The sequence below is a fragment of the Solea solea genome, chromosome 21 (assembly GCF_958295425.1).
Source record: "Solea solea chromosome 21, fSolSol10.1, whole genome shotgun sequence".
Taxonomy (NCBI): Eukaryota; Metazoa; Chordata; class Actinopteri; order Pleuronectiformes; family Soleidae; genus Solea; species Solea solea.
Genome location: NC_081154.1, coordinates 10901970 through 10923304, shown reverse-complemented (window position 1 = coordinate 10923304; position 21335 = coordinate 10901970). Strand labels below are relative to the sequence as shown.

At 38.3% G+C, this 21335-nt stretch overlaps 3 protein-coding genes across 5 annotated transcripts; all 3 read left to right on the top strand.

Moving 5' to 3' along the window:
• The first annotated feature begins 78 nt into the window (after window positions 1-78).
• On the top strand, window positions 79-6664 carry LOC131448845 (5-hydroxytryptamine receptor 3A-like). The gene is made up of 11 exons (XM_058621634.1): window positions 79-165; window positions 734-894; window positions 1923-1967; window positions 2064-2173; window positions 3181-3350; window positions 3449-3564; window positions 3954-4164; window positions 4247-4408; window positions 4603-4688; window positions 4957-5073; window positions 6650-6664. Exons 1-11 carry the CDS (start codon window positions 129-131, stop codon window positions 6662-6664), a joined length of 1230 nt encoding a protein of 409 aa, XP_058477617.1. The 5' UTR covers window positions 79-128.
• Window positions 6665-8521: 1857 nt separating this feature from the next.
• On the top strand, window positions 8522-16135 carry LOC131448843 (5-hydroxytryptamine receptor 3A-like). The gene is made up of 11 exons (XM_058621633.1): window positions 8522-8602; window positions 9247-9407; window positions 10275-10319; window positions 10416-10525; window positions 11635-11804; window positions 11928-12064; window positions 12327-12537; window positions 12620-12781; window positions 12976-13061; window positions 13327-13464; window positions 16082-16135. Exons 1-11 carry the CDS (start codon window positions 8566-8568, stop codon window positions 16133-16135), a joined length of 1311 nt encoding a protein of 436 aa, XP_058477616.1. The 5' UTR covers window positions 8522-8565.
• On the top strand, window positions 16078-20984 carry lrrc59 (leucine rich repeat containing 59). Of its 3 annotated transcripts, none has more exons than XM_058621610.1 (8): window positions 16078-16288; window positions 16384-16493; window positions 17270-17329; window positions 18019-18177; window positions 18948-19052; window positions 19162-19234; window positions 19461-19655; window positions 19995-20984. In XM_058621610.1, the coding sequence occupies exons 2-8, from the start codon at window positions 16392-16394 to the stop codon at window positions 20273-20275; spliced, it is 975 nt and encodes a 324-aa protein (XP_058477593.1). In that variant the 5' UTR covers window positions 16078-16288; window positions 16384-16391; the 3' UTR covers window positions 20276-20984. The 3 variants fall into 3 exon arrangements, with proteins under 3 accessions (XP_058477593.1, XP_058477595.1, XP_058477594.1); XM_058621612.1 differs by having other exon boundaries at window positions 16084-16288; window positions 19461-19652; window positions 19998-20984; XM_058621611.1 differs by having other exon boundaries at window positions 16091-16288; window positions 19461-19652.
• Window positions 20985-21335: the final 351 nt, after the last annotated feature.

Below are 21335 nucleotides of genomic sequence, written 5' to 3'. Positions count from 1 at the left end.
GGAATGGGTGGGTCCAATTTGCCCATCCCCTTTGTAGTGTGGGTTAATATTTATAGACAGCACAGTGAGGACAGGGGTGAACATTTTCACATCTCAGACTTTGGATTATTTCTGGTCCGTAACACTTGATGTTTGTCAGCTTGTTTTTCGTGTTCCTCCTCACAGGTAAGCATTTTTGCAGTTATTCCACAGGCCTCAATGTGAACAATATTCATCGTTACTATTAGATGGAGATATTTTAGGATATCTCTAATTCAGTTTTTCTTGAAGGAAGAGTTGATTCGTCTGCATGGTCACTTTGGAGGATGTCGTTTGTGATGCTGTTAAACTGTGCTGTGCTCAAATGGGAGTGATTTCTTCACTGAACCAAATTGATGGAAATACCAATCCCTCTATCAACATAATAGTTCATGGATAAATGGCTGCTAAAAACATTGGCATATGTGTCAGCTGTGAATGGGATGCATAAAGAATTGAAAAGTGGTTCATGAATGTGTGTGTACATGGGTGAAAATCCCTAGTTAAGTGTCTTACATTTGTCAAGAATACACAACTGTAATGCATATTAACAAGATGAGCTGTGAGTGAGTTAAGTTCATGTGGAGCAACTCATGAACCAACATGATCCTCAGAGAAGCTAAAATATCAACTAATACGTACACCGAGGTCCTGATATTAAGTCCAAATGATTTTCAGTCTTCTTTATTGGTTAATTGTATTCTTTTCGCTGCAGATGGGGCATCCTCTGAGGGGAAATGTGCTTACCAGGATGTTGTCAATCATTTGGGTTTGACCTACAACAATAAGACGTTCCACATGACCCGGCCTGCTGCTAACTACAGAGTGCCCACATACGTCTTTATGGAGTTGTATGTCTATACCATTCTAGAAGTGGTGAGGGATTGTTTGCAGCACAATTATAGACTATAATTTTTATTTTGTTCGTGGAGGATGGTATATTGGTCCATTTTTCAATTTATCTTGAATTATTTGACATTTTATATTAATTATGACTGAAATTGACTGATTTGAAACTTTTTTTTACTTTATGTTTTTTGCCGTATCACCCAGCCCTAATTACATTACATATTACATTGCAATTACTGCTATGACAAGTCCACAAACGAAACCAAAAATTGCAAGAAAACCTTTTCGTTAAATGAAATAAAAACAAAAACTAGAGTTAAAAAACCAAATGATAACTAACTGAAATTGAATCGTGGGTTTATAAAACAAACTAAAACTAACTAAAATTGTAGTGAAAATATGCTTAGTCTTTTAGTTTATCTTTGTAAATTCCTTTCATACGTATTCTTTTGGGTTCATATGAAATTAACATTTTTCGATTTAAAACGAACTCATTTTAAAAACAAAAACTCTAAACTAAAATAAAAAACTAATGAACAATCCAAAACTATTATAACCTTGGTATGCACCCATTCTGAAGTCAAAGAAAAAATACCACCATGTTTCTATCTATATGCTGCTTTAAATTGCAAGTGAAAGAATCAGCAATGAATATTTAAAAAAACCAAAAAAAAAACCCTGACACCACTCATACAGTCACAGCAGCAGGTATACTATGTTTACATGAACTGCTCCGTTTATTGATTTGCGCTTTATTTGAATCAATGCCTCTTTAATTTTATTTAGTATTTTTAGTCTGAAGAGGAGCACTGAAGAGGCGCATACTTTATTGCACATTAATGTGCACATAGATCCACATACAAAAGTCACTCCTGAAAGAACTGGAGCTGTAATCTTTGCTCTCAGAGTTTCTGCAGTGCTACTGGTTTATTATAGCAGTGTGAGAATGAAACTGTCACATAGAAATTTGTTTTCACAGTGATCTTTGCCAGGTTTCTTGTCAGTTACCAGGTTGTCCAAGACACATTTCACACATTGTGTTTCTTTGCTCATAGAGAGAGAAGGACCAGATATTTGTTCCTTATGTTTGGATCGCATTGGTGAGTTCTCTCTGAGGAAAAAAGCAATTCCTGACTGAATCATTGTTCTCATCACTCTGTTTAAATATGTTGTTCTCTCCCTGTTTCTCTTTGAAGGAGTGGCAAAATGACTTCATACTTTGGGAACCTGATCAATTTTGTGGTATTTCAAATTTGTCTGTTCCAGCTGAACTCATTTGGAAGCCAGATCTCACCGTAGAGGAAGCGTAAGTTTAAATGAATGTGCATGGTCACACACTTGATCCTCAGTCTCAAGTTTATCAAAGCAAAATGCCAAATGATAGAATGTACATGTAATCATTTTAGGTGGTGATTATTGAATAGTTCAATAATCAAATTGTAATACAATGTTCTAAAAAACCTTAAATGCATTTATAATTAGTAAACATTAGGTTCATTGGATAGGTCCACTTGTAATTTTGGCAGTGAGGAGGAGGCTTGTTTTTCATAATAATAATCTACAAATTTAGTTTCATTTTTAAAGCCCACCCCCAAGATGTTAATGCAGGGACCACCCCCATGGAGCAAGAGACGCAGTCTCATGCAACAATAAAAAAAAAAATGTAGAATCATTAAAACACAATACAATGGCTAAAATGGGGAAGGGAATGTGTGAAGCCTGATTGTTGGCTTGTTGATGATCAAAGAAAACAAAATAGTCTTTGAACATCAAACCAAAAAAAAAATGGCACCAATTACTATTGTAATTGCAACTTAGAAATAATAAGCATGTAAAATACAAGCAGTAGGGATGTGAAACCAGTCCTCTGTGATACTGGCAGAAGCCAGTCAGACAGTCTAACTGTGGGTAAAGTCTAACAATGACACAAAAGCAAAGCTATCAGTTAACAAAGTATAAGTATGAGTCAGCAAAAAGGCAGTAGGCCAGTAGGTCGAACAGTCAGCATCCATTACAATGGGGGTAATATTGGGGTAACAGGAACACCAACTGTTTTTGGAGGAACTCAGAATGATTTAGCAGATTCCCATTGTCATTGAATAGCTGGGTTACTAGATTTGTGTTGTTTTTCAACCAGTGTTAAAGGAATAGGGATTTGTTTAACGTGCTGATGACTGGATGATCAGCACAGAGCAATTAAAGAGACATCAGACAGGTGTTCATGGCACCTCTATTCTGCCACATATGTAATGTACAAATAGAGATACTACATTACATGACATTTATATAAGTGTTTGTGTGTTTTATTGACAGGACAGACAACGACAAGTCTAAACCTAACCCTTATGTGACAATATTATTTAATGGGACTTCTGAAATAATAGATAACCACGTGGTGGTCAGCACCTGCAAGATGCAAGTCTTCAGATTCCCCTTTGACACTCAGAGCTGCAACCTCACTTTTAGGTCTGTTGTACACTCTGGTGAGTATGTAACCTGTTGTACATATGTGTGTCCGCATGTCTGCCTGATTTGCACCATCTTTGCTAACCCAGCACAATTTCTTTACCTCCCACTCAAGATAAAGAAATCGAGATCCATACATTCAACGATAAATGGAGCATAAAAGAGTCTCGCAGGATGATACAGAAACAGTCTGAGTGGGAGTTGATCAGCATTGAAATCAACAATGAAACTGTAAAAAACTTTTTCAGATTTGATCAAAGCTTGATGATTTACACTGTAAGTATGTTAACTCACTAAACCTGTGCTAAGGCCAAAACAAAGTAGCAATGATAACACTTGGGATTAAAGTCATGTCAAATCAAGTCAACTTTATTTGTAAAGCACACTTAGAAGCAAACAGGGTTGAATCAAAGACTACATCAGATTTAAATTCACCTTGCACCCTCTCTAGCATCACACCCAACTGAGATCACATGCACAAAATGTCTGTTTGGTGCTAAATTGCTGTCTCTATTCAGGTGTTTATTTGCAAAGCTGATGTGGTAAATGTAGCTATGTGTTAGCTGTTTTCTTAAAGTTACCAAATCATAATGGTTTGTGAATTGCTTAACATTAAACAGATCAACATAAAGAGGAGGTCGGCGCTCTACATTGTCAACTTCATACTCCCCATCTTGTTCTTCCTGTGTCTGGACTTGGCCTCCTTCCTGATCTCAGACACCAGTGGCGAGAAGCTGGGCTTCAAGGTCACAGTGCTGCTCGCTGTAACTGTGATGCAGCTCATTCTCAATGAAATTCTGCCTTCTTCATCAGAGCGGATCCCACTGATAGGTAAAGAAGCTCTGCTAACAGCTCATGTCCTGACTCTGTTTAGTTACTTATCTGCATTAATGAAGCTGCCTTGTCCCATCAGCCGTCTACTGCATTGGGGTTTTTGCTCTGATGATGCTCAGCCTCCTGGAGAGTGTTTTTGTGATGTACCTGATAGACAAAGACAACGCACCACAGGACAATGAGAGAGATGAAGACCTGAGGCTGAGCGAGGACAAACGAGGCAAAGCTAGATGTGGAGGAGGTAAAACAATATGCAATATTGAATGATCAAGCCACACTGGTCTACTGTTTAAGCAGTATGGACATTACTCTTATGTGTTTTGTATGGTGCTCACCTTAAGTGACTTCACTCATTCTCTGAAGCAGACATATACAAATTGGTGATTGTGTTATTCTGAGTGTATGCTAACCATGCTTTGTCTTTAATCTCTTCAGAGGTGAATAAATGTGTTCACTCTTCATCTGGCTGTGATGTGTCTCCCATTAAGACGCCATCTGAAAAGCTGCCAGTGGCTACAGAGGTTAGAGTCAAGTTGGACAGAATTGCCCCCCCCCCCCCCCCCCAACAGTTTTGTTTGAGCCAGGTTTATACAGAATTTACTAATCATCCCAGTATCAAACCACCTGTTCAAACAAGTAAAGAAGAAGACAACCTCTGTCTCTCTGAACCAGTCCTACCTGCAGCCTCCCAATAGGAGTCTGTTCTTTCTGTCCTTGTTTCTCTCTCAACTTTAATCAAGAATTTTTTTTTTCTATTTATATTAACCAGTTTATGAAACTACTTTTCAGGATAGCAACATCCAACTGATGGAGGTGTCTCTGGCCTTGTATGAGGTGAGGAACCAGATAAAGACTCTACTCGTCAGCAGCAGGAAGGAGGAAGCAAAACCTGGCTACTGGACCAGAGTGGCTAGAAGAATCAACAAAGTGTTTTTCATTTGCTATGTCTCAGCTATCATTGTGTTTTTATTCAACATGTTTTCTATTTGGACTGCTAAAAATGACTAGCGTTAAATAATTAGTGGGATTGCTGAGCAACTACAACTAGTAACATTTTAGTAACAACTACTAGACTAACATCATCGGATGTATTCAGTTTTCCGAAATATTCAATATAATATTCTCTCATTAAGACTCACTTGCCTGACGCTTGTGCCAAAACTCTCTCACATTTTGTGGCCACATTTTAAAAACACACAAATGTGACACCATGTTGTTGAGAAAGTTCTCAGGACGCTCACAATGTGGTCAGTTTTTCAATCGGACCTACAGTTTTCGTTTTAGTGTGTGTTGTGTGGACGGTGCATCAGGGATGTTTTCTCTGTATTTGTAATGTAACTGTAAGCAAGTACCACACACACACACACACACACACAGCTGATTCACATCAGTTAATTAGACTGAACAGAAACAAATCTTTAAAGGTACATCCCACTCAAAATATCACTGACTAGATACTTTTTGTAAATTAAAAAACAAAAAAAATAATATTTTGTCTAAGTACTCAATATTTTAAAGGTGCTGATATTTTTTAAAGGTTTATTCCACAAAAGTAATCAGTATTGATTTCCTTCTTGTACACTTTAGTCTATTTGTTTCCCAAATACTTTAATGCCTTTTAAATTGATTCCTAGTAACTCAATGGAAATCCATTTCAACATATTCACTTCAACTTCTTTTTCATACAAATTCAAGTAATTTTCATACTGTTTATAAAACTTCAACTTCTTGTTCATACGAATACAACTTCAACTGCTTCAAGGCAGCAACACAGCATGGCTTCCGCTCATTCTGTAGACAAACTCACATATTTTTCAATCTATTCATACCAATTCAAATGCTTCAAACCAGCAATTCAGCGTAGCTTCGCATTTGACAGCAATCCCACTGCAATTTCTTCAAAATTGCCTTTTCTAGTTGTTGTAACAATTGTACTGGTTTAGTCACTAAAACTGACATGTAATCACCTATTAAGGTAGTGTATTGTCTGCCTCTTGAATTGTAACACCACATGTGTCTTGTTTTACATTATAGTTCACAACAAGCATTACAATGGAATTGTTGGGTCCACTACTACACCATGAAATGTATTTAACTCGCATCGTTCTAATGTAATCAGCATGTAGTCATTAATAAATACACCAGTATTAAAAATGAAGCATGAAAATCTTAGCAAACTTGTGTGTTGTTGCTTTGTAGTGTGAGTATTCCTGATAATACTAACAGCAATGGTCTCAAATTAATGTAGAAAGAGTGATTTCTATTTGGATTTGGATTATTATACTCATGATTATATGCCTGTTTTCAGGATCTCTACAAACACTTGATAAAAAAACAGTCACCACTCAACTTACACTAAGAGATGTATGCTATTAAAAATGTTGGATAACGTTTCAATATAAACAAATTGGCTTCGCTACATTCAAACCATTGTCAATATCAGCCTTTAAAATCCACACCACTCTCTCTCTGTGTTTCTCAGTATAGCGGCGTTTAGATCTTGCGTCAACCTAACACTAACACTAGGTCCAAACAAAGTGCAAAGACAAAAGATTCACAGACTTAAAATTGAAGTGACAAAAATCCTGGAGAGCACACATTGGATACACCAGGCAGCAGAGACTGGATACACCTGTGTTGTATTAATGCTGAGGCCAACAAATTAAAACCAGAAAGCACAATACAGATGCTAGACCAGAGGTGTCAAACTGGCGGCCCTCGGGCCACATGTAAATATCCAACGTTTATAATCAGACAAAATAATTGTAAGTATCAAACGTTTAACAATCTGACAAACGTTGGATATTTACAATTATTTTGTCGGATGTCGATGGGGAAAACTTGGGGAACGAGTTCCAGGCGGATATCGACCATTGAGCTGTCACTCCAAAACTCAGTAGCCAATCAGCAGGCAGCTTCCTAAGTCCCGCCCACACACAAAAAACCATGGCGCAAAGAACAAATCAGGAATCGCAAAGAACAAGTGTATTTTAAAACCAAAAAATACAATATTTATGAATGATTAATTCAATATTTTATTTGCTTCTTAAAAAACTGTTGTTTGCTTCTTGTTAGAAAATATTGACACCCATCTAATTCCATAGAGGTGTCTATCAGAGGTTAGCAGAGCAGTGTCTTACATGACTGCTAATGTTGCTAACGTGATGGCAATGTAATGTCCACCATTGTTGCATGCATTTAACTGGGCTGTGTAGGGTTTGAGCTAAACGTTAAACGTGATTTGTGCCTGTGCTGGAATATTTGCATAATGTGACGTGACTGGCTGAAGCTGGGGAAGTTCAATATTGAACACATGCGGCCACATTCAATGGGAGCAAAACAATGTGAGACTTGATGCTTCTTCAAAGTGAATCGGAGGCGTTTGAGTTGAGGCGCCACCACATAATACGTATGAATCCAATGTAAGGAGAAGAATGAGCGAGCTTTGAAAAGTGGTATTATGTTTATGTAATGACTGAAAATTAACTAAAATGATGAGATGGTTCAATATAACCTAGGGTTAATGTTGTTTCATTATAACGCAACTACATTTGTATACTTGTTTCACTTAACTTTTTAAAAAAAATGTTGTATGCTTGTTACGCACCAATGACACCAGAACAAATTCCTTGTATGTGCAAATCATACTTGGCAATAAAGCTCTTCTGATTCTGATTCTCTGTAATATATCCATAACTTAAAAATGACAGCTTTCACAAATGGAACAGTCTGCAGAGGAGGCCTTAAAGTACCTTACCTGTTTTAGCATTGAGAGCACAGGTGTTGTACTGCTCCTAATTGTTTTAGGTGTTTCTAATATTCTCATGTATTTTAACAGGATGAAAAAATACAAGTGGAAACACTCCTAAATTTACCTCCTAAATAAAAATCTTTAACACATTTCCAATGTTGTACATTATGATCCCATTAGTTGTGCTTTTTTTTTTCCAAATGAACCGAATCTCCGAGAAATCTCACCACATACTTCCTCACAACTGCATTAGTATACCTTAGGGGTACAAATACAATACTGTATAATTTGTTCTGAGGCATTTAAACGTTTTGCCATCACACAGTACGATCATTTATCCAGCAGCAGTTGTTTGTCTGTTTGTAAAGAGGTTAACTGACCGCACAAAGCCCTGATCTCGACATCACAGAGTCAGTTTGTGAACTCATGAAGAAACATTTTTATTAGTTGAATAGAAGCTTGTGTGGTTGAGACATACTGCCTTTTAGACGGATGCTGTAAAAACCCCAAAAGGAATGGGTGGGTCCAATTTGCCCATCCCCTTTGTAGTAGTGTGGGTTAATATTTATAGACTGCACAGTGAGGACAGGGGTGAACATTTTCACATCTCAGACTTTGGATTATTTCTGATCCTGAACGAGCTTGTGATGTTTGTCAGCTTGTTTTTCATGTTCCTCTTCACAGGTAAGCATTCTTGCAATTAATCCACAGGCCTCAATGTGAACAATATTCATTGTTACTATTGGATGGAGATATTTTAGGATATCTCTAAATCTGAATGAAGTGATTTAAAACTATCATACATGACTAGATACACATCAGAACCTGGATGGGATTTGTATTAGCTTATATACACTCAGATGTAATAGTTTTAGGAACACCTCTATTTCAGTTTTTCTTGAATGAAGAGTTGATTCCTCTGCATGGTCACTTTGTAGTTTGTGATGCTGTTAAACTGTGCTGTGCTAAAATGGGAGTTGTTTCTTTACTGAGCCAAATACCAATCCCTCTATCAACATAATAGTTCATGGATAAATGGCTGCTAAAAACCTTGGCATATGTGTCAGCTGTGAATGGGATGCAAAAATTATTGAAAAGTGTTTCATGAATGCTTGTGTACATGGGTGAAAATCCCTAGTTAAGTGCCTTAAGTAGTTGTCAAGAAGTAAAAAAACAATACATAAGTGCAATGCAGATCAAGAAGATGAGATGTTCCATGAGTTAAGTTCATGTGGAGCAACTCATCCTCAGAGAAGCTAAAATATCAACTAATACATACAAAGATTTTTAGTCTTCTTTCTTGGTTAATCGTATTCTTTTCACTGCAGATGGGGCATCCTCTGAGGGGAAATGTGCTTACCAGGACATTGTCAAGCATTTGGGTTTGACCTATGACAATAAGACGTTCCACATGACCCGGCCTGTTGCCAACTACAGTGAACCCACACTTGTTTTTATGGAGTTGTCTGTCTATGCCATTCTAGAAGTGGTGGGTGATTGTTTGCAGCACACTTATAGACTATAACTATTATTTTGTTCATGGAGGATGTTATATTGGTCCATTTTTTAAGGATTACAACAACTTATCTTGAATTATTTGACATTTTATCATGATTTGACTGAAATTGACTGATATGAAACTTGTTTTTACTGTGATAATGTCCACAATGAAAAGTGAAATTGAAAAAAAACATTGTCGTAACTGAAATAAAAACAAAAACTAGAGTTAAAAAAACCAAACGATAACTAACTGAAACTGCATTGTGTGTTTACAAAACAAATTCCTGTCATACATAATCCTTTTGGGTTCATATGAAATTAAGATGAAGTACACAATGTTCAAATTAAAACTAATACTAATGAAATATCTGAAACTATTATAACCTTGGTGTAACCCATTCTGAAGTAAAAAAAAAATGACCTCAGTGTTTCTATCTATATGCGCCTTTTAATTACAAGTGAAAGAATCAGCAATGAATACTTAAAAAAAAAACCCTGACACCACTCATACAGTCACATGCAGCATGTATACTATATTTACCCAAGCTACTGCTCCGTTTATTGATTTGCACTTTATTTGAATCAATGCCGCTTTTATTTTATTTAGTATTTTTAATCCTCTTTTCTTACTGTGTAAAGTTCAGCACTGAAGAGGCGCATACTTTATTGCACATAAACGTGCACATAAATGCACATACAGTACATGCACTGATGCACTTATTGTATGTCGCTTTGGATAAAAGCATCTGCTAAATGACATGTAATGTAATGTTTTGACAGTGATCTTTGCCAGGTTTCTTGACAGTTACCAGGTTGTCCAAGATAATCTTCACTCATTGTATTTCTTTGCTCATAGAGAGAGAAGGACCAGATATTTGTTTCTTGTGTTATGATCAAAATGGTGAGTTCTCTCTGAGGAAAAAAGCAATTCCTGACTGAATCATTGTTCTCATCACTCTGTTTAAATATGTTGTTCTCTCCCTGTTTCTCTTTGAAGACATGGTTAAATGAGTTCGTACGTTGGAACGAAACAGAATTTTGTGGTAATGGACATTTGATTGTTCCAGCTGAACTCATGTGGAAGCCAGATCTCACCGTTCAGGAATTGTGAGTTTAAATGAATGTGCATGCTGACACACTTGATCCTCAGTCTCTGATATTGTATGATGTCATGTTACTGTTCAGAATGATGTAAAAACAGCACATTTGTAATTACTAAGTCACTTTATAAAAGCAAAATGACAATTGATAGAATGTAAATGTAATAATTATAGGTGGTGTAAATTGGGTCAATAATATAAATAGGTACTGTTACAAAAAAGGGCTGGGGGCCTAGTGCGGCTTGGGAAAATCTGAGAAGAGAAAGGGTCCTAATGTACACCACAGTGACTATCATAAACCATCCGGATCACACCCAAGTGCTGTACAGTTGAGGGACCAATGACAGACACCACCACCAGGGGACCAGGCTATCTGCCCCACAGCGCCTGCCCTGCAAAGAGACACAGAAAATGTCAGTGTAGTCGACTCATGAGCAGCTCAAAACGAACAAAAAAAAGTTACAAAGAAACAAAATAATCAAACCAAATTAATCAAAACAAAAAAGAGAACATGCATTAGTTCAAATCAAGCAACTTTGTCAAAAATAAACACACAACACACAAACAACTTTGTCATAAATAAAGCAAACTAACAAACAAAAACAATATTCATCACTATAATTTAAACTATCACATAAAGTTGCAGCAACTTTAGCGGCAGTAGCGGTACAATTAGCAGTACAATTAGAGAGTATGGATCACAGATCTATTGGTCACGAGCAGTAGGTCTGTAGGTCATATAGTCATCAAAATTGGCAGCAGACCTGTAAACAAACCAGTTTTCAGCCCCTCTTAGCAGTTAGGATACCAGAGGGAATGGTATCCACTACAGTGGCAAACTATATTGGGGTAACAGGAACACCAAATATTCGGAGGAACTGAATTTGCAGATTCTCATTATCAGTGAGTAGCTGGGTTACTAGAATGAATTTGTTTTTGAACCATGGTTAAAAGAATAGGGATTTTTTTTTATATATTTGCTGATTACTGGCTGATCAGCACTGGCTGAGACACCAGACAGCTTTTCATGGCATCTCTATTCTGCTACACATGTAATGTACAGGCAATACTACATTACATGACATTCATATACGTGTTTATGTGTTTTATTTACAGGACAGAGAGTGAAAAGTCTAAACCTAACCCTTATGTCATAATAAGATCAATCGGGCATGTTATACTAATGGATGAACTCGTGTTGGTCAGCACCTGCAAAATGCAGGTCTACAGATTCCCCTTTGACACTCAGAGCTGCATACTCACTTTTAGGTCCGTTGTACACTCTGGTGAGTCTGTAACCTGTTGTGTGTATGTGTGTCCTCATGTCTGTCAATTTACATCAATCTTTGCTAATCCTGCACAATGTTCTTTACCTCCCACTCAAGAGGAAGCAATCCTGTTTCTTTTAGGCGGCGATAAATGGATCACAGAAATGTCTCGCAGGAAGACACGGAATCAGTCTGAGTGGGAGCTGATCAGCATTACAAGCGAAACAAAAACTGAATCAACATTTATCGGAATTCATCAAACCTTAATGATTTACACTGTAAGTATGTTAAATCACTAAACCTGTGCTATGGCAAAAACAAAGTAGCAATGATGATAACGCTTATGATTAAAGCCATGTCAAATCAAGTCAACTTTATTTGTAAAGCACACTTAGAAGCAAACAGGGTTGAATCAAAGACTACATTTAAATTCAGCTTGCACCCTCTCTAGCATCACATGTGATGAATGTGGCTATGTGTTAGCTGTTTTCTTAAAGTTACCAAATCATAATGGTTTGTGAATTGCTTAACATTAAACAGATCAAGATAAAGAGGAGGTCGGCGCTCTACATTGTCAACTTCATACTCCCCATCTTGTTCTTCCTGTGTCTGGACTTGGCCTCCTTCCTGATCTCAGACACCAGTGGCGAGAAGCTGGGCTTCAAGGTCACAGTGCTGCTCGCTGTAACTGTGATGCAGCTCATTCTCAATGAAATTCTGCCTTCTTCATCAGAGCGGATCCCACTGATAGGTAAAGAAGCTCTGCTAACAGCTCATGTCCTGACTCTGTTTAGTTACTTATCTGCATTAATGAAGCTGCCTTGTCCCATCAGCCGTCTACTGCATTGGGGTTTTTGCTCTGATGATGCTCAGCCTCCTGGAGAGTGTTTTTGTGATGTACCTGATAGACAAAGACAACGCACCACAGGACAATGAGACAGATGAAGACCTGAGGCTGAGCGAGGACAAACGAGGCAAAGCTAGATGTGAAGGAGGTAAAACAATATGCAATATTGAATGATCAAGCCACACTGGTCTACTGTTTAAGCAGTATGGACATTACTCTTATGTGTTTTGTATGGTTCTCACCTTAAGTGACTTCACTCATTCTCTGAAGCAGACATATACAAATTGGTGATTGTGTTATTCTGAGTGTATGCTAACCATGCTTTGTCTTTAATCTCTTCAGAGGTGAATAAATGTGTTCACTCTTCATCTGGCTGTGATGTGTCTCCCATTAAGACACCATCTGAAAAGCTGCCAGTGGCTACAGAGGTTAGAGTCAAGTTGGACAGAATTGTCCCCCCCCCCCCCCAGCAGTTTGGTTTGAGCCAGGTTTATACAGAATTTACTAATCATCCCAGTATCAAACCACCTGTTCAAGCAAGTAAAGAAGAAGACAACCTCTGTCTCTCTGAACCAGTCCTACCTGCAGCCTCACAATAGGAGTCTGTTCTTTCTGTCCTTGTTTCTCTCTCAACTTTAATCAAGAATTTTTTTTTTCTATTTATATTAACCAGTTTATGAAACTACTTTTCAGGATAGCAACATCCAACTGACGGAGGTGTCTCTGGCCTTGTATGAGGTGAGGAACCAGATAAAGACTCTACTCGTCAGCAGCAGGAAGGAGGAAGCAAAACCTGGCTACTGGACCAAAGTGGCTAGAAGAATCAACAAAGTTTTTATCATTTGCTATGTCTCAGCTATCATTGTGTTTTTAGCCTACATATTTTCCATTTGGACTGTTGACAATGACTAGTGTTAAATAATTAGTGGGATTGCTGAGCAACTACAACTAGTAACATTTTAGTAACTACTACTAGCAACATTTTCCATTATTATTAAACTTCAACACTTTCAGCTCAATTGGGACATTATAGGATGTATTCAGTTTTCGGAAATATTACATTTATATTCAGATATATTCAATATAATCCGAATTATAACATTTTCCTCTGATTTTTTTCCCATAGAAATGAATGAAGACATTTTTTCAAACTTAATGTTCAACAACATTTTCATGCATCTCTCAACTGTTCACAAACCTTTCAACCTGATTCACTGTATATATACCATTCATACTTTTTCCACAATCAGAGATTAAGTTTCATCAGGTTTTTGGACTTTTTCCAGAGTTTAACATTACTGTGCATTGCATGAGGTTACAGTGGTGATGACATCAGTCGAGTGAGCGGGACAACAAACAACAACCTTCTTTGAGTAATTTCCAAACTATTCATAAAACTTCAACTTCTTGTTCATATGAATACAACTTCAACTGCTTCAAGGCAAGCAACACAGCATGGCTTCCGCTCATTCAGTAGACAAACTCACATATTTTTCAATCTATTCATACAAATTCAAATGCTTCAAACCAGCAATTTGACAGCAATCCCACTGCAATTTCTTCAAAATTGCCTTTTCTAGTTGTAGTAACAATTGTACTTGTTTGAGTGTCTGGTTTAGTCACTAAAAACTGACATGTAATCACCTATTAAGGTAGTGTATTGTCTGCGTCTTGAATTGTAACACCACACGTGTCTTGTTTTACATTATAGTTCACAACAAGCATTACAATGGAATTGTGGGGTCCACTACTACACCATGAAATGTATTTAACTCACATCGTTCTAATGTAATCAGCATGTAGTCATTAATAAATACACCAGTATTAAAGATGAAGCATGAAAATCTAAAACCTGTGTGTTGTTACTTTGTAGTGTATTCCTGATAATATTAACACCAATGGTCTCAAATGAATGTAGAAAGAGTGATTTCCATGTCTTTGGATTATTATACTCATGATTATATGACTGTTTTCAGGATCTCTACATTGTCAATATCAGCCTTCAAAATCCACACCACTCTCTCTCTGTGTTTCTCAGTATAGCAGAGTTTAGATCTTGTGTCGACAGTCCTGCACCGCACACAGAGAACAACGTGTTTTCTGTCAAATGAAGGCATCAGGACACCACAAACTAACACTAGGTCAAAACAAAGTGCACAGATCTTAAAATGAAGTGAGCAGTGAGCACATGCCAAGACAAAAATCAATGAGAGCACACATCGGATACACCAGGCAGCAGAGATTGGATTAATGCTGAGGTCAACAAATTTAAACCAGAAAGCACAAGGTCCCCCAGGACACCTCTGTGTTTGATTGTTGCCATTTTCCCAAACAGGCAACACCCAATAATACACAATGAAGTTAAGTAGCCTTCTGGGGGTAGGCTAGTCCATAGATGCCATGCTAATATACAGATTGTATTTACTAGTGATGTGACGTTCCGTTTCGAGGCTTCGAAGCGTGCGCCGAGTAGGGGAGGGGGCGTTTCCGCGATGCGCGTATCGAGGCTTGCTTCATTTAGGGGAGGAGCCAAAAATGATGACGTCCGAAGCCTCGCTGCCCGGCTGTACCACGTGATTACTTCGTGAAGTGGTTCAGATTTAGCGCGAGGTTTTACAGCTATATAGACCCCTATATAGGCTCCATTCAAAATGTGGGTTTTTGAAGGAGAGTTGCGGTCAGTTGAGAGTTTGGATAGTTTGGATACTAGAGTTTGGACAGCGTTTATATAGTTTGGAGATAGTTTGGATAGTTTAGGGAGAGATAGAGATTTAGGAGAGGGAGGAGAGTAGGATAGGTGATATAGGATGGAGCCAGCGAGGCTCATCATTGTCCAAGTTTCACAAGCATAATCTGTGCCCTTTTCCTAGTTCCACAAGCACTTTCACTGTCCTCTGCCTGATTACACCCATGCCATTTTCAGAAAAACATTGCACAACCTGCCATATTATGATATTACCATTTTGGGAAGACTTACACACACAGAATACACTCAAAAAATGTATTAAACACATATGTACAGAAATGATTTGGTCATACATTTTTTGTAATTCATAGTCATTTCTAACAGACACAAAAATTCAATTCATCACACATTATGTGGTTCAGATACAGCTGCCTGTGATTATACACTTGGCCAGTAGGTGGTTTCGTGTGCACATGAAGCTTCAAGAAATGAACCCTTTCTCGAACCAATTGGCTCAAGTGGTTCAATGCCTCATGAGGCTTCATCTCACCATCACTAGTATTTACAGTCCAAACATTGCCATAGGTTTCCTCTATGTCTCCAGAAAAAAAAGTTACGTTTCAGCAGTTACAGGAGGAGGATCATACCCGACCCATTTCACAACGACGACCTTTCTCTCTTTCTCGCCAGTATCAAAACCACGTCGTCTTCCTATCAATGAGTCTCGAGCTGTCGGTTTTGTTTTGTGTAATTTTCCTCCAGTGCAGCAGGGGCGCTGTTCGCTTTCACGACTCCGCGCTGTCGTTCAATCAGTGACGTGGATTTGCGTTGAGGCAGGAAAAAAAAAAATCACTCAGCAGGTTTTCAGACCATTTCCACAAACTTTGTGCATTTTTAAAAGATAGACGTTTCGTTTCGTGTCCGTCGTTGGTCGAATCCCAGGACAGTTTTGTCGCAGTTTCATAACAGGTGAGTGGAGCTCGTGAAACGTTAACGTTACGTAGGTTTCCCGGTGTTAAAGTTGTCTCCAGGTTCCCTCATGTCAGTGTTTATATTCCCCACAGACTCCAGTATGAGTAAAAACAGCAAAGTGCTGAACCTGAAGGATAAAATCAGCGGTAATGAGGTGGACCTGAGCCTGTGTAACCTCACTGAGGTGCCAGTCAGAGAGCTGGTGAGTTGCACATCCATCCTGGCCGACGTGGGACTGTTTGTGACAAGTTAAAATACACATAAATAGGTTTAAAATAAGTGTAACTTCAGGCCATGTATGTCACCACGTAAGTGCACGGTGGTTGAAAGTACCTAAGTAATGAGTGGTTCCTGGTGGTGTTATGTTTTACTCATCTACATTTATCTACATTTGAGCTGCAGCTTTGACTGCACTGTATTTATCTAACATCTGTAGTTGATCGTTACTTTGATTTTACGTTTGATTACCTTGTGAATATCAAGCATAAAAATAGATCTTGCTTATATCCACACAAGTGTTTTGTGGCTGGCAGATCACAGCAGGAGAGCTTTTGAGAATCTTGTCAATTTGATCTTGTTTTAATAGAAAAATACATGCGATCCATACATAATATTATCACAGTGAAAGGATATATAATCTATTCGGACATTTAAGAATATTCACAATTTAACTCCAGCAGGGTTGCAACTAGCAATGACTATAATAATCGATTAATCTGCCGATTATTTTCTTGATTCATTGATTAGTTTTTCCACAAACCTGATAATGAGGATGTTCTCAAATGTCCTGTCTTGTCCACAAACCAAAGTACTTCAGTACTTTCACTTTTTGTCCACTCTGTATATTTTTCTGGTGTTTTGTGCTTTCGTGATCATTTTTTGTGCTGCTATTTTTACTTATTTCAAAGAACTTTTTCTTATGCTGCAGTCACAGATAGTGTATGTAAGTCTGAGTTGTTTTTTGCTTTATCTTCACAGGCTTTATTTCCCAAAGCAACTGTTGTGGACTTGTCTTGTAATAACATTACCTCCCTTCCTGTGAGTATGAAAACAATTGTAAACACAATTACGTCCATCCATCCATCTTTTACCTCTTTACCCTCCACATGATGGGTGCAGGGGCCCCTCATGAACCCGAAGAAAGCCAACGCACACACAGGAAGAACATGCAAACTCCATGCAGAAATGCCCTTGTTCCAACCGGGTCATGTCTTCTGAAGATGACTAGAAACTAGCATTTGAGACCATTAGCTCCTCAGGAAAATGTTGACTGATGTTATGAATCAATTGAGAATTAAGCTAATTTTCTCACTGTGCTTTTTGTATCTAGTGAAGTTCAGTATATTTTTACTTCTGCATTGGTGTGCCCTGAAGACTAAGTCCAAGCAAGTTGTGTCTTGATTTATATTGTTTAGTAGTGTTATTACCCATCCATTAATCTTTGCTCTGTAACAATGAATGGGAAATGAATTGTCTTAAGTTTCCATCAAGAACATTATTCACTCATTGAAGGCATTTAAGTTAGTGAGTTTATTTTAAGTTTCCCCCATTGTCAAAGCCTGGGAACTATTGATGCTAATAACTTGTTCCTACCTGTGTCTTCTGAACCTTTTGTAGAGCTGCTTTTAGTCTGTCGTACATCCTGGCGTCCGAGAAATATCTGAGGTTTAAAGAGAAATGATTAAGACTGACATGATTTTCTGTTTGTCTTGGTTTCTTTCGTGCAGCCAGAGTTCTGCAGCCTGACTCACCTCGTTAAAGTGGATTTGAGTAAAAACCAGCTAACCTGTCTGCCTGACGACCTCGGGAGCCTGAGCAACCTTCAACATTTGGATCTGTACAACAACAAGCTGACTGTGCTGCCCGTCAGCTTCTCCCAACTCAGAGTGGGTGCAGTGTTTTTCCGCACATATTTGTGTGCTGATTCAAGATAACTATGTGTAGTATTTAGACTGGTGCTGTCCAATTCGAAAAAAAGATCTGTATGTCCCCACTCCCTGTGAGCTACAAATGATGATTTACTCTGTGTCAGAATGTGCGGTTTACAAAAGAAACAGTGAGATACATTATGGAAGTTATTTGTTGTTTATCTTTTTTTTTTTAATCGCGCCACTCTGCAGCACGGGAATGTGTCTACAGACATGAAAACTCACTTTTTTGTGTGTGAACTCACTTGGGAATTGCTTGAATGTAACAGGCATTGGTTTACACTTAAAAGTTAGTACAGCTTTAAGATATCATTTACTTAAGCAGGCTTGGATTTTAAGCATCAATTTAATACATTTTCTGCTGTTTCCACTGGCCTTGTTTTAACTGAGCACGTCAGCCTTGTCACGTGTCAGTAACCTCATACACCCCAACATCAGAAACCCCAAACTATCACTTTAACCTTCAAACTTCAAACAGTTTGAAAATGGACAGGATAAAACATGAGAATGGTGACAAGTTTAATAACAACACTTTTATTGGTTTCCTAAATGAACAAAATGACATATTGTACTCTTCATTGAGAGCTGGATACGAACATTGATTCAATCAATCATTTCAATCATTTCTTTACCATAAACTGGCTGATTGTTTGTTTGTCAATGTCGTAGTTGTACTTGATGTCAGACACAGATTCATTTACCTTTGCTTGTGTGTGTTTGTCCTCAAGGGTCTGAAGTGGTTGGATCTGAAAGACAACCCTCTGGAGCCTGACCTGGCCAAGGCAGCAGGAGACTGCCTGGATGAGAAGCAGTGCAAACAGTGTGCCTCCAAGGTGAGGAAGAATAAGAGAGGCATCAACCAAGCAGTTCACACACATTTGTATGTACTGTACGTGTGCAAATATCCAAAACTAAAGGTCTGCCGTTATGCTTTCTGCTCAGGTTCTGCAGCACATGAGAGCCCTTCAGGAAGAAGTGGATCATGCACGAGAGAAGCGCCTTTTGAGAGAAAAAGGTGGGGGAGTTTCATAATTAGCTGATGGTTGCATCATGATTAATGCATTCTGATATAGAATCTTAAAGTCTCAAACTTCTACTCCACAAATATTAACTACTTCCAAAAGTAAATTCTTACCTGGTGCATTTTTGTGGTGGAAAAGCTGAGATGGTATTAGTTTTGCTGCTGAGATATGGCGCTTGGTGTGATTTTCATCACGGTTCCTCTTCATCCCCCCAATCAGAGCTGGAGAGGAAGAGAGAGGTGAAGCAGAGGGAGCGGGAGGCCAAAGAGAAGGAGGCTCGCAAACAAGAAAAGGCGGAGGAGAAGTTGAAGAGGAGGAAAGAGTACAATGCCCAGATGGCTGCCTTGGCTGCAAAGGAACAACAGAAAAAGAAGAACGAGCAGAAGAAGAAAAAGAACAGACAAGCAGCAGGTGGTAATTAATGTATCAATGTATACATCTGTAGTTTTTTAGAAGTCTGTCCTGTTTCTACTGTTTCTTGATTTTATTCTGTTTAAGAATAGACTTAAAACTATTCAGCTCTTGTCACAGTGAGGAGTTATCCACATTTATTACTTGTAAATTCTTTCAAAATCCAATTAGTTTTGCTGTAGTAGGCAAATTTTAGGCCAGCACCAGTCCAAATCTCTTTCCTCTGCTGACAACTCAAAATATCTATATTTTATGCATATTTTGCCAAGATTTCCATATATTGTAGTTGTTTGTTATATATTAATCATGGTCCTAACGTCGCCCATACTCGTTTCATCTCAGCAGATAAGAAGGTCGTTGTGGAATCGGGACCTAAACCTCGACTTTCTCTCATCGGCCTGTTGTTCAAACTCCTCCTGCTTGTGCTGCTGGGATTAGCCGGAGTCGCCGCCGTCTGTCGGCTGACCGACCTGCAGAAGGAAGCCATGTGTGTGCCTGTCAACTTCGCTGTGGATGACGGCCTGTTGTGGGCCAGAGAGCAAGAGGGTGTCGTCAGACAGCTGGTGCACAACTTGTCATCTGCTGCAAAGGAGTTTCTTCAATCGAGTCAAACATCAAAATAACTGCAGCCTCACTTGCCTCCATTGAAAACTCAGGTCTGCAGGTTTTTTTTTACTCTCACCTGAGAATTTCTCTTTCTTTTTTTTATTATGCTGAAATCATGATTCTTGTTAAGATGGATAAAGGTGCATGTCCTCATCCTGTTTGTGGTGCTGGGAGCTGAAGTGTCTGTACAGCTAGGACGAAGGTTGGCGGACAAATGTGTTGAAATCATCTTAAATTCCTATGGAATTGTTTTTGTGCTTGTTTCCTCTTTTTTTTTTTTTTTTTTTAAATGTCAGGTGGTTCCGTGTGTGCTGCAGACTGTACATCAGCCAGTCAATGTCAGATGTGGCATTCTAAGCATGTGCAGTGAAGGCTACGTGAATGTAGAGCTCTCTCACCTTAACCTTCACCTGTCTTTGTGAAACTGTGTGTGTGTGTGTGTGTGTGAGTGAAGCAGCTAAGATCACAGCTTATAAAAACTGTCTGCCATGCAAACTAGAACCTGACTGACACACAAGCAGATTTGATCTTTTCATGGAATCATCAGGCATACGTTTTATGGAATTAATTCCATAACATTTCGGCTGATAACAAACCAGGGCTCGCATCAAACACACGCCAAGACTCAGAAACCGTGTTGAAACAGTTTGAAACATCGGAGAGCTGTCTAGTAATTACTGACTGTATCATGGTCACAACTCTTTGTTAATAAAGTTTTTAAAGTGATATTTACAGTGGTATTTGTTTTGTGTTTATAATAGGGCTGCAACAAGACAATCAGAAATCCTTACACTGTCAAATCTGCGACAACAGAAAAGAAAAAGTACAATTTTCTGAAAATCAAAGAAAGTAAACTCACAAACATTGGCCCTAATAATCGATCAGTCAGTTTGTAAATGTAAACCCTGCCCAGTTCATAAAAATGACCAACAGTTATTAAGATAAGTTAACCTCTTTTTCATTTGCCACTTTTAAATATGATTTTCCTCACATCCTAACAGTCAGTTTTTTCCCCATTCATATCCATGACAGTCTGACTGTTTTAGTCCATTACACTGAACATGAACCTGTCAGCTA